Consider the following 12,987-nt stretch of genomic DNA (forward strand, 5'->3'; position numbering starts at 1 on the left):
TCTCAGCTAGCAACAATAGATTTTTTGACCCTCACTCTCAAGTCTACTTCCCTCAAACACATCCTTTGTTGATTGGTTTGCTTTATTTTACTTCGCCTTTTGTGCCACTTTTGGCTAATTTGCGAAGATGGAGATGAGTAATGATGATATGAAATTGCTGAATGGACACTCGCAAACATCCATGCCCAGGCCAGAATTCGAACCCGGGACCCCTGATGTACATCCTTTGTTGGGGGACTACTTACATATGAAGACGGAAACAGGCTCTGAAAGATTGATACATAAAAAAATAAACAAAAGAGAAAAAGAACAATAGTTAATAGTCAAGCTAATACATCATTTTATATGTATGTAAGATTAGATGCTTGTGTCGTCAGTCTACACTATGGACATTGGTTTTGGCCCAGCAACCATTTTTCCGGTAAATAAATGTTATAGTTTCGAAGAGGTTTGCTAATTTTTCAAAATTCACAAAATTTAGTATGTTTAGAATTTCTCCGGGTAGATTTAGGAGAATCTTTGTACGGAAAATACGCGCTCTTCTCGAGGTTTTTGTAATATTTGCACAACACCGGAAGTATATTTTCTCTTAGAAATGTGAAGTGAAAGGATGGCGTTTTCTGGAGGCACTGAAGTGTGAACTTCTGCTACTGACAGTATATTCTGGAAACCGAATTATTGTAGGTTAACAAGGATCTGCCGCCTGGATACATGTGTGGGTTGTCCCGTGTCTCGAGCGGATTGTGTCTTTTACACATCAGCTTTTGTCGTAAGGATATTTTTAGACTAGGATGTTGTTACTGTCTTGTTGGTCTCTTCACGAAGAGTTGTTACTACTAAGTAATTTTTATTCTCAGTATTTTTAGTTTCTGATGATGGGCTTCTCTCCGTCTTGACAGGTGTGAATAGCCTAAGTGATAACACACCCACAATCATTATTTTGACAAATATACCTATTACAAATACAAAGCGGGATCTCAGTTTGCCGAATGTTTCTGGTGCGCTCTTACAGTAAAAGATGTGTCAAACTTTCGCGTGATGTCATTGAGTTTTGGGGAATACTTTGCCGGTGACATCCTCTCACGTAATGAATGTAACGATTCGAGATGCTGCATCAATCTACTGGCGGTGAAATTTATCCCACTGGTGCCGCAGCCAGCTTACATGCCGGTTCTTGCACCTGCAGACGTCAGACTCTTTCCTATTATGATAATGCTTCTCTACAAAAATTTACTAGCAGTGGTCGACATTAAAGCAAATTCGACAGCTGTTTGGGAGCCCTTGCCAATGGAGGCGTTTGAGGAGTGTTTTCAGCAATGAAAACAATTGCATCTTGCTTCCAATTTGAACACGTTATTAGTATACGTCTTGTACGTAAATTGTTGCGACATTTTGATAATACCTCGTATATATAAAAAAAATGGTGGAAATGAAATTTCAAAATATTATCCGATTTTTAAGAAATATATGGCGAAAAATAACAAACTAGAAAGCCTATACAACTTTTTTAGTTTTAATCTATCCTGCGAAACGTTTTTTAGTAGTTAACAGTTTAACGGATAATTAACTCACCATTGCAGTGTTTCTTTTTACAGATATTTATTCTCTTCTTGTTTTCTATTCCACAGAGAAGGAAGCGCAGATTGGACACCGGCCTAGCAATGCCCTCAAGGACGACAGGGTGCCTCTGGTGTCCTGGGAGCCTTACTTCTGCGTTCTTTTGCAAGACGAGCAAACCCTCACCGCCTACAGAAGCGAGGAGATGTCGGTGAGTGACTTTTGGGACAAATTGGTAGAGGTTCGAATGGGTGTCTGTGGTGTGGGCTGTGCAGCAGCTTTACATAAGCGGTGTTTGTGTCTGAATCACGGCCTTATGTACATAGCCCAGTAGGCCAAGGATATCAGAATGTTAATAGTTATAATATAATAATAATTTAATTTTTGTTCTTAAGATTATTTGTAAACAAGTTACTAATTCTAGGATGTTCCGGAAGAGGCACATGAGTCTAAAATGCGATTTTCTATTGTTTTCATTCAAGCAACACTGAACCAATTAAAGAAATTATTGTAAGTGTGATTTTATTTTGAGCATGTGTAAAGATTATAAACAGTGAAGACCCAAGATGTGTATCATGTAAGCAATATATTAAAATAATAATAACTCTCTGCTGTAAAATTTCATTCTTTCACTTACGTGGTTTTTTCCCGAATAGCCTAGAATTATTGTTTATTACCAGTAACTAACTTACATTTAATCAATTCAATATTTCATTCTGTACAATCTCAGTGCGTGTGTATCAATGTGCACTGATTGTACTAACAACCACCTTACTCTCACAAGGGAGGTTATCTAAGTGTCCCCCTCCGATTTCCATGAAACTTGGCAGGTGTATAGAGGGGCCCAAAGGAAGAAATACGTGTTTTTTGTTTCGGCTAAAAATCTGTTTTAGGAGGCAAAACCCCCCCTCAAATGTCAAGATGAGGACAAATGGAAGTGGGGATGTGACCTCTATGTCCCCCTCCGATTTCCATGAAACGTGGCAGGTGTATAGAGGGGCCCAAAAGAAGAAATACATGTTTTTGTGTTTCAGCTAAAAACTGTTTTAGGGGCAAGACCCCCCTCAAATATCAAGATGAGGACAAATTGAAGTGGGGATCTGACCCCGAAACCACGTAAATATGGCATAGGAAGAACACACACATATAATTGGAACACACCCACCACAGAGCTGTGTTTGCCAGTGATATACACTTCATATCTCAAGTGTCCCACTTGTGTATCTGCCAGTGCTATTAGCACAGAACTTCAACCGCCATCGTCCTTCACCATAGCACTTGCGTTTGCCCTCTATACATCTGCCAAGTTTCATGGAAATCTGAGGGGACACTTAGATAACCTCCCTTGTCAGTGACGAAGTGGTTATGAAAGCGCGCTACGACGTCGCAGGGCCCGAATTCGAATCCCAACCTGGGCTTGGATTTCGTTATAAGTGGTCCTTCATCAGTTTCATTATATCATCACTCATCCTGATATTCGCAGTTAGCCAAAAGTGGCAGAAAAGCGAAGTACAAGAAGCCAAATCAGTCGACAACCTTATCATTTTTCAACTTTTGAAAATTATCTAATGAAAATATGTCTGCTCACTTTCGTTGTTTGTAATTCTATTAATTTAATTATTGCCAGATACCTTTTAATTTTTACACAATAAATTATGGAACATGCTTCTGAGGTACTGAATAAAATAATATTGCTTTAATTTTTTTAAATATCGTTCCTTGGAATTAGTGATTTCATCATTACAATTAGAATAAAATGTTTACTAAACCAGTGGGTAGGGTTTGGACTCGTTAAAACTGTATTTATATACTCCGAAGCCTGAGGGATGTATCTGAATCTGGTTTAAGTATTTTATCTAGTGGCTGTTTGCGAAATAAGGGATCCTGTCTTCGGATAAAAATCAAGAGGCAATCCAAGATTGTCTTTCATGGTGTAAGTTGTAGGAACTTGAGCTGTTTTATTTCTCTTTTTTTTTAAAGTTTTCATTCAGGAATGGATCCTTTTTTCTTGCATACTCTGCTTCTAAGAATTGTTTTCTCCCTTGAAGTCATTTTTTTCTCACGAAGTACATACAAAGTTTCGTACCCCTCTCTTTTCCTTCATCTTGTAGAAAGAAAGAAATACGGGGAGAAAATTGTAGTATTTCTTTTCATTATTTCCTTTTCAAGATGATTGCCTTCTTCCTGGAGAAAGATTATTTTGGCCACAAACAACTATTTTCTTTTTTTGATTTGGGTAACGTAGATGAAATAAGATATAAAAATGAACATTCGGATCACGGGTTTCCCATAGCAGTGTTTCATTTAGTTTCTTAGTGTCTTCTAGAAGTCGATGACCTCAGAAACATCAAATGGAACACAGATGAGCGTTCTTGGATTATTCTTTAAATCGAATCCATAAATTTGAAAAATTCTTCTAGTTAGTATTGAAAACTACTTTTACATACAATTGGAATATCTAACCCTATCATAATCGCTTACATACCAATCCACTCATCATTCCCATGACACAAAGAATATTCTCGAACTGTGAAACGTTTCATTCAGAAACGTAAGCATAGTGACGTTTCTTCTGGTCGTTACTGTAAATATTTTTCAACTGTAACATCTGTAATAATGCTTGTTGCTCTCAAAAATACATTTATATGTACTAGTTATGTAAGTAACTAGAATATACTAAGTGTAATGAGGTACCATCTACAGTTAATAAGTTCAATCTACAATGGCAATATTATTTAACGTTAGTAATAATTAATATTTTCTAGTTTGTCTACGCAATGTGAGATATGTGTCTTGCATAATATAATCTGATATACTTCTGAAAATATCCATGAACAATGGATGTTAATATTTCGACAATTTAAAATGCGTAACATACTTTATGCTAATGCTGTTTGAGGCTGCTAGATTCAAGTTATTTTTTCTTCATACTAGAATGTATTAAAATACATATCAGTTCAGGATAAAATAGTTTAAGAAATCAGGTTATCTGAAATTTGAACCATTGACATTTCGAAATGGATTGAAGACTTAATTCTCCTGATAAATACTGTTTCTGTGGAATCTTTGTTAGTTGAAACTCCATCCCGCTCCCATAAAGTATTTAGTGTTAGAGACGAGAGCTATACTCGGGCCAAGCTATCACCCGCCTTTCTGGTAAGTGACGTGCTGTTAACGCGTTTCCATAAGAATAAACATTCAAACACCTTTTTAAGCAGTCCTACCGCTGCCCGCCTGTTTGTGCAACAAGCGGAACCTTAGCATGGAAACAGGATTTTTGTCAACGGAACCGTTCTGTGCTGTGAATGGGCGCAGGAAGATAGCTCGGCCCGGCAGGGGTGCCTACAAGGGGGGGATTATGGCGCAGGCTGCGCCATCGAGATTTCTGGGGGGAAATTTTTCCCTTCAAATAATATAAAATTCAACATTTATAATTTTTTCCATAATATATGGAAAAATTTTACACCTTAAATGCATCAGATTTAATCCATTAGATGAAGAAAAGGAAGTGTTTAAGGGTATTATCGAAAAGGGGGGGGGGGAGGATATCCAACTCTTTCATGTTCAGTTAGGGTACACTTTCATAACTATCCACTAGATGGCTCAAACATCGTGGACAAGGCATGATGTCCTATTTTATTTGAGTGCCTTGTTTTGTCCCAAGGTGGCCATACTCCAATATCCAGAAATCTTTTGTGTCTTGAAAAAAGGAGTGAGAAGATGATTTTTAGCTCTCTTTATGAATATTGTAAAGACGAAGGGTTGAGTCAGTAATTGTATCATATTTTATCGTAAAAATTTTGAAAAGCAAATTCTGGATCATTATTTTTAGGATTGGCAGATTTTTAATGCCAACAAAAATAGGCAAATTTCCCTCCGAATGGTGAAAAAAAGGGACCAAAGTAAGCGATATGTTACACAGATTTTCAGAATGTTACTCAGTGCAGTTAATAAATTTATTCTGCAATAGCAAATTACATGTATTTTTTTACGTATAAGCTAATTTGATTATTTTTTGTAAATTTGGTTACGTCAAATGGCTCAGAACGTGAAAATCGTTTGGAATTGTGAAACAACATACATGTCAAAAAGAAAATTAATTCAATCGAGTAGAACCTTTGTTTGTTTCCTGGGTCCGTAGCGGTTAGTGAGACATGCACTAAACTTAAAATTATCCGTCAATTACTTAATTTCTACGAAAACTCATCTTGGATTGTTGGGACTTTAGTATACTACACTGAGTAACGTTCTCAATATGTGTACAGAATGTCAGCTTTGTTAGTTTTCTGCTATATTATCTGAATTTGTTACATAATATTAGCCAGTTGCATATCTCTCTCTCGAAGAGAAGCAAAGATTGTGTACATAACCTTCATTCTGTAATGAATATAGTTTCCCCACTAACATAGATACGTTAGATGATTTTAGTTCTTGGTTGCATGTGTGAATGTTAGGGAGATACTCTGCATGTTTTCGCTTCCTGCTTTTACTAACTGCCTTCTTTTCTCTCTTTTTGGGATTTCAGATATTCCCAGGAACGCCGTCGCGGCCTAATGCAAAGATAAAGGTGGGTACAACCAGCTGTCGTGGATATTTTGAGCTATCGTGTTTTTACGTGAGTGGTGTGGTTTCTGGGAGTGCTAGTGCTATGCTTGTCTAAGGTATTTAAACAATCTGGTATTTGCTTTAGAAATCTGCTTCTGGAGTAGTGTATTAGAAATAGTCTATCCTCTATGTATTTCTTAATTGTTTCCTTGTATAAAGTGGTAAGAACTGTTGAGATGCCTTGTAAGAAAAAATATGTAGCAGTAGGGTAAAAGGTATATAACTCTACCTGTTTCCCGCCAAAAGAGGGGACTACATGTCAAGGGGGACTGTTGTCAGTGAAAACCAACCACGCCGTCGAACCGGCCGCCACTGTTGCCAAATCTATCCTTACTAGCACTGTGTGACTTAAATTGGAATACATTGCTTGTTGTGGTGTAATGCCTGAATCACACGAAGCTACATCTCCTGCTGGACTTGGGACTAGTTGTGTGGTACTGGCTCAGCTGTTAGTTTTCGCCTCACACGATACTCGTTACGGTACTAGTCGGTGTACTTTTGTTCCCACAAGGCATTGCGCAGAGCAGACAAGCTAAAAAGATGGAAGAGCGACTTTAGGAAGAACCCGTAGAAAAACAGGTAGCTATTCCTGTTATTATTTAATGGCTTGAAATAAAATATGGAATCAAGGTATACTCAACAAGCTTTTTAATGAGCTGGATATGGATATTCATACATGGGATTCTCAGAATTCATTCATAAATAAAAATAGTTTGTTCAACTAAATATGTCCAACAGTTAATACATTGGTAATAATAAGGACTTTCATTATCGGCTAATCACATCTGTCGTGTAAAATTCTCTTCGCTTGAGATAAATTCCTAAATATTAATGAACACGAAGGAACCTTATCTCTGTTTTACTTTCATCGAGCAGCGAACAAAAACAGTAACCACAGAAAAAACCCAAGGATCCCGGGTTCGAATCCCGCTCGGGCTTGGTTGTTTGTGAATGTCCATTCATCAATTTCATCACTCATCCCCATCTTCGCAAAATAGCCAAGAGGCACAAAACGCGAAGTAAAATAAACTAAATCAATCACAGAAAAAGCAACTCTTTTCTTTGCCAAACTCGCAGATTATGTTCATATGACCAAACTTTCGCTCTGATTGGCTGTTTCACAGAATCTAGCAGATAAAGCCAGTTGCAATTAGAACACGGTCTAGGCGTCAAAACCAGTCTAGCATGGTAGCGTCGTCGCCTTGTAATCAAGGGGTCCTGGGTTCGATACCTGGTGGAGGCACATAGTGGTTCGGATTTCACTTTAAATAGTAGGTCCGGTTCCGATTAGCCTTACTGTGCATAAAGCGGACTTAAAACACCAACTCAATAACAATAACCAGTCGAGCAGTTATCATGTCTAGCCAAGTAGCCAGTCCAGCGTCAACTAGGGCATTCCTATTGGAAATCCAGTTCCGTGTGATTCGGCCTTTAGTCTGTGTAGTGCTTCACGTCGATTTCCAGCATGCAAAAAAGCAATACGTTAGAATGCGTGTGAAATAGAGGTGAATGTTCAAAGCATGTAGAAAAAGCCACCGAGAGGAATTCTTGCAGCATGTAAAGTACTTCTGCGGTAAAGCAGACGGAGTCTAGCGTATCGTCAACAGTGTCCACGTGACACAGCACTGAGTGGCAGGAAGTCGGTTGAGTTATAACTTTTGTCCTCTATTATAGGCATCTGCCTGAATGGCGTATTACTTCAAAAAAGATTTGAGCCAATGAGGATCGATCTCTGTTGGGAGTTCTTTCTCTACTTGTTTCATTGCCGTAACGTGATTGGGTATAAAGAATCAGGCACGTTCCATTCCCTTAATGTTTACTTCTGAATCGTAAAATGTTAAATACAGTGCAGTTTCATAATTCCCCCCCTCCCCCCATGGAGCAATGTGTGTAATTGTGGGAGGGAGACTGACAGCCGGGAAATCTGCCTAGTAGCCCAGTCAATGAAGGACAAGAAAAAGTCCATGTCGGGAATAATTCCGTAAAAGCTGAATTTTGGTCAGTTGTTAGAACACTACTAGTAGTGCAAAATCCCGAGAGTTCCCGCCCCTCCTCGCGGTGCTTCCCCCCAGCACCCCCCCCCCCCAAACATCAATTTCGCAGACACTCAGTTATTGACCTATATCTCCGTAACCAATCGTCATAGCCAGGTAATCTTTTTTTAGTCGTAATTCTCATTTGATGGGCTACAAAAAAGATTCTGTTAAATTTTTCGATAATGTCTGTGGTTTTGCCGTAATTTTAAAAAAATATTTTCAAAAAGTGAAATATTTCTAGTACTTTTTAAAGTTTTTGCCTTTAACTTTTGAACAAATTACGACAAGGAATTGTTTCGAATAAAAGTTGTAGCCTATTTTATAAGCTTTAAAACGATATAAAGTTTAATGTATTTTAATGAAGGGTACACCATAAAATGTGTCTCCAAATGAAGGATAGTACCAAAAAAGTCACTCTGGCGGTCAAGTCCGAAATCATTGACTTTTCAATAAAAGCAAGAGACTTGGCAGAATTAATTGTTGTACCACTTAAGATATGTTCAGTCAAGTATCCAATCGCCATCTGCGATCTGACGACCGCCATCTTGAAAAGAGTCCGCCATATTGGATATTTTTGATTCGATATATCTCGGGAACGGTGGCACCTATGAACTTCCGCTTTTTTTCAGAAATGTTCCAAATAGGGCAAACTTCAATAATACTTGTATATTAATAAATGTATATTTGAAAAATAAAAAAAAGAGTAGTTTTGTAGAAAACTCACTATTTATAACACTTTATGTGAATAACGGTAAGTTGAAATTCTTAATAATTCTCGAACTAAACAATAGTATTTGATATCTTGTAAGGTTACGAGATGTTTGTTAAAAGACTTTAGACGAACTGAACCATTAATATACGATTTTTTATATTTATAAATTTACCTTAAATAATATTTTTATAGAGATACAATTTATATACAACCTAATTTGATTTCTGAAAGTTGAAGTTATTGAAATTTATACAGTATGAAATTGTTTTATTATTGGAAAGAATAACACATATTCATTGTAATTGATGATATACAAATTTTATTATTCTAACATCCTCATGTTCACAAAAGTGGATCAAAATAGCCCATTCTAACCATGTCAAAACGAGTATACTAGATTGGGATGTTTCCCAATAACTATACATTTCCGGAAAGCCTTTAGATCAGAACACTTTTCTCTTCATAAACTTTTATTCTCTCGTACAATATCTAAGATACTAAAAGTTCAAATATACAGAACAGTAATTTTACATTTAGTATTATATGTATGTGAAACTTGGCCCCTTACATTAAAAGAGGAACATAAATTAAGAGTATTTGAAAATAAAATCCTTGGAAAAATATTTGCACCTAAAAGGGACGAGGAGACAGGCGAGTGGAGAAGGTTACATAATTTAGAACTCCATAATATGTATTCATGTTCAGATATTATTAGAATGATTAAATCAAGAAGACTGAGATGGACAGGCCATGTGGCACGAATGGGGGAGGAAAGAAGAGTTTACAGGATTCTTGTTGGGAAACCTGATGGTAAGAGACCTCTAGGAAGGCCAAGATGAAAATGGCGGCATACCGTTGAGATGGACCTAAAGGAAATCTGTTAAGATGGAAAATATTGGATTGATCTTGCCCAGGATAGGGACACATAGAAGGCTTGTGTTGGTGCGGCCATAAACCCTTCGGGTTTAAGAATGCTAGAGAGTTCATTCTCCCCTACCTTGCCCTATTCCTACCTCCTCTAAACCCCTACTGCAACTCTCCATTATTTTCATAGAAATGTATAGAGATACCTTTGTTTGAGTGTGACCTGATGATCTCATTGTCGTGTTTGCTCATGGATACCAACTTTTCGCCCCTTCAGATCGGCGACGCCCTCTTCGTTGACTTGCCCAGGGTAAGACTCGACGGGGGAGCGAAGGCGTTCCGGAAGAGATGGGGGTACGAGATGAGCCCCCCTCCGCCCCTGCTGGAAGAAGAGGAGTGCGAGGGAGAGGAGGCCACCGAGACAGTGTCCCTGAGGGAGGAAGGCATCATGCAGATATCCCCATTAGGTAAGTGCTCCTTTTCAACCTTTTAATAGCGTCATGGCTAGGCGTTTAATTTATGCAAAAATCGGTGTTCTTTTTAAAACCTTTCGAGTTATTTTCCTCAAACTTTGCATTTTCAACAATTCTTAGGCTGTATTGTATAGTTATTCATGCTGTTACCTGTTGAGACTTCTTTAGGGAAAGAAGGCTGTCACCTGAATTAATTTTAGTTTTGTCTCCCTTACCTATGTTACGGCTCCTATGTGACGGTAGGTGACGGCTCCATTTCCCGCTAGAGCCAATAGACTTTGCTCGGTGTTGCAAAACTTTCCCATATTAGGTGAAAAGTCGTGCGAAGCATCCACTTACTTACACATGGTTTCATGTAGCCGTCGGAATAATTCCATATATAACACGCATCATAGTTTTTTTCTTAGGGGGGATATTTTGGAAAACGTGCACGTTATACACCCGTAATTTTAAAATCTGAATCACAAAAGTTTAATGTTCGCGATATTTTTCGTTGATTAAGCGCAAAATGTGTTGAAATTCGCTTAGTAGGCCACAATTCGCGTTATTTCGCGATATCGAATGCATAAGAAATATGTTTAGAATATGTGACTGTACAGTCACCGGCATTAGAAATTGGAAAAACATTGATCCTGAAATGCTGGCTTTCCTGCAATGTGTTGTGTGTTGCCTAACTCTCTGGTGGCAGCAGAACTTCCTGTTGAAAAGTTGGTATTGAAGTATGCTCATCGACGTAGGGTTACGCAACACACATAAAGCATTTCAGGCTCTAGGTGCCCCAATTTTTATTACCGGCGACTGTACATACATGAACACTTTTTTGGAACAATTAACATTTTTCGATGTCACGTTTGCGAGAAATCTAGGTCCCCATAGTCATGGCATACTAGCCGATATTTTTAATTTAAAAGATGAACAGGTTCAAAAACTTTTCAGTTAAATGGGGTAAGATGTGGCACATCTGCCTCAAACCATTGCTATTAGATACGTGTAAGAGTAGTTTCAAAGTTGCTCACTAGAGGGCAATGCATGACGGATCTTCATTATTACTAAATATCTTAAGACACTTTCATCAACATGACTAAATTCTTAAGAGAAGAATATGTATTCAAAATGCCCCTTTATGTTTCTTCGGTTATAAAATTAGCGTCAGAAAGAAATCTCCTCGTTTGCATTAGCAAAGTTAAAAGCTTCGCTAAGTATTATTTTCTGGAGGAATTATCATTGAAATGTAGCTTGTGCGAGCAGGAGTTCTTGGTTTCTGGTCTAGTAAACCCTTTTGTTCTATGGACAAGACATGAATTTCATGTTAACTGTAATTTTCTTCATCAAAGCTTCTGTCTGAAATTAAATAAATGCTTTGGATAGCCGAAAAGAAACTTTGGCTTTGTATCGAGAAAAAAAATTAGTGGTAAAACATTCAAGTGTTGTCTGTACAGTCAGAAGATTTTTTTTCCTGTTAGTGTACTAAACCTACCGTGAGTATACAAGAGTAAGCCTAACAGCTGGCCAGTTGTGAAAGCGATATGCCTCTTTCGGGGCCTGGACTCACCTTCAAATACCACGTGACATGAAAACACTTCCTGGCCTGGTTAACTTCATGTAAGCAATTAATAATTCAAAGTAGTCTTGAACAAGTTTAAAATGTCCCAATAGTACGAGTACCTCATATTGTTCGTTATCATCATTTATCTTCTGAATGTCGAAGGCATGAAATACATGGGTAACTATAAGAGCAAGGATGATGCCGAGGAGGTATTGTGGAAATCGATACGAGACGAGACTCTCTGCTATGTAGCCTGAATCTCCTAAGTTATTTTTATCGTAATTACATTAGGTATCAACTTGTATTCTGCCGGGTTAACAATAGCAAGAAAACAACTTGCAAAGATGTCAATCGAAATTTCATTAAAATATGCCGTGAATATGTGAATGCAGTTGCCCACCACTTCGAACAACACTTGTAACACAGTATGTAAATACAATTGTCTGCATGCTAAAGATATGTGCGTAAAAATAAGCGGGACGTTACAGGTCGAAAATGTCGGCATCTGCGCCATGCCTCGGCCGTCTGCAGTCACGTGCTGTCTCTGCCCCAAGCCAAAATGAACGCACTCTATTTTGTCCTAAGTAGCATCAAGTGATTAAAACTAACAGATATTCAAGCTCAATGTGATATGGTTGAAAATTCATTTTAACCCTTTGACGTCACGTTTAAATACCTTCGGAGTTGACCAAGAAATCATATTTAAATTCCGTAGTGCGGCAGTTTGGAGTGCAAAAATAAATGAAAATAAATTGCATACATAAAAGTTGAAAATGTTAAATTTTCCATAAAAACCAAACTTCAGATCAAAGGGTTGAGATGTGAGAATATACAAGCTTTATTGGCTCAGAACTGTGTAATAATCCAATATTTTTCTGAAAATTATCTCTGGTTTGGGATGTGTAGAAAACGAATTCCAAAGGAATATTAGCATTGAACACCAGATTCCACGAAAAATCGAGTTTTGATCCTAGTATCGAAATTACATATTATATGCGTTTTGAGAGGCTAAATATGCATAAAAACTCGAAAATGACTGATAAATTTAAATTGGTTTAAACTGGGGAAAATGCGAAATTTTGATGCTATAATGGCAGCTGAGGAGAGCGGCATACGATAAAGAAATGTTTTTTTCTTACTCCACACAAACACATCGAGTGGCGCCACACTGTGGGAATTTCAAAGATCACAAAT

At 37.7% G+C, this 12,987-nt stretch overlaps 1 protein-coding gene across 3 annotated transcripts in view; it reads left to right on the forward strand.

The window, feature by feature from the left end:
- The window catches only part of raskol (Ras GTPase-activating protein raskol), a 648,601-nt gene that overhangs the window by 368,534 nt on the left and 267,080 nt on the right, over positions 1 to 12,987 (forward strand). For 2 of the 3 annotated variants that reach the window (XM_083126628.1, XM_083126626.1), the window contains exons 2-4: positions 1,629 to 1,768; positions 6,083 to 6,124; positions 10,052 to 10,241. In XM_083126628.1, coding sequence (XP_082982754.1) covers positions 1,629 to 1,768; positions 6,083 to 6,124; positions 10,052 to 10,241 — 372 coding nt within the window. The remainder of the gene's footprint in view (positions 1 to 1,628; positions 1,769 to 6,082; positions 6,125 to 10,051; positions 10,242 to 12,987) is intronic. The other variant, XM_083126627.1, reaches the window with a different exon arrangement.

Source organism: Lepisma saccharinum, chromosome 8 (assembly GCF_977018435.1).
Source record: "Lepisma saccharinum chromosome 8, izLepSacc3.1, whole genome shotgun sequence".
NCBI classification, from domain to species: domain Eukaryota; kingdom Metazoa; phylum Arthropoda; class Insecta; order Zygentoma; family Lepismatidae; genus Lepisma; species Lepisma saccharinum.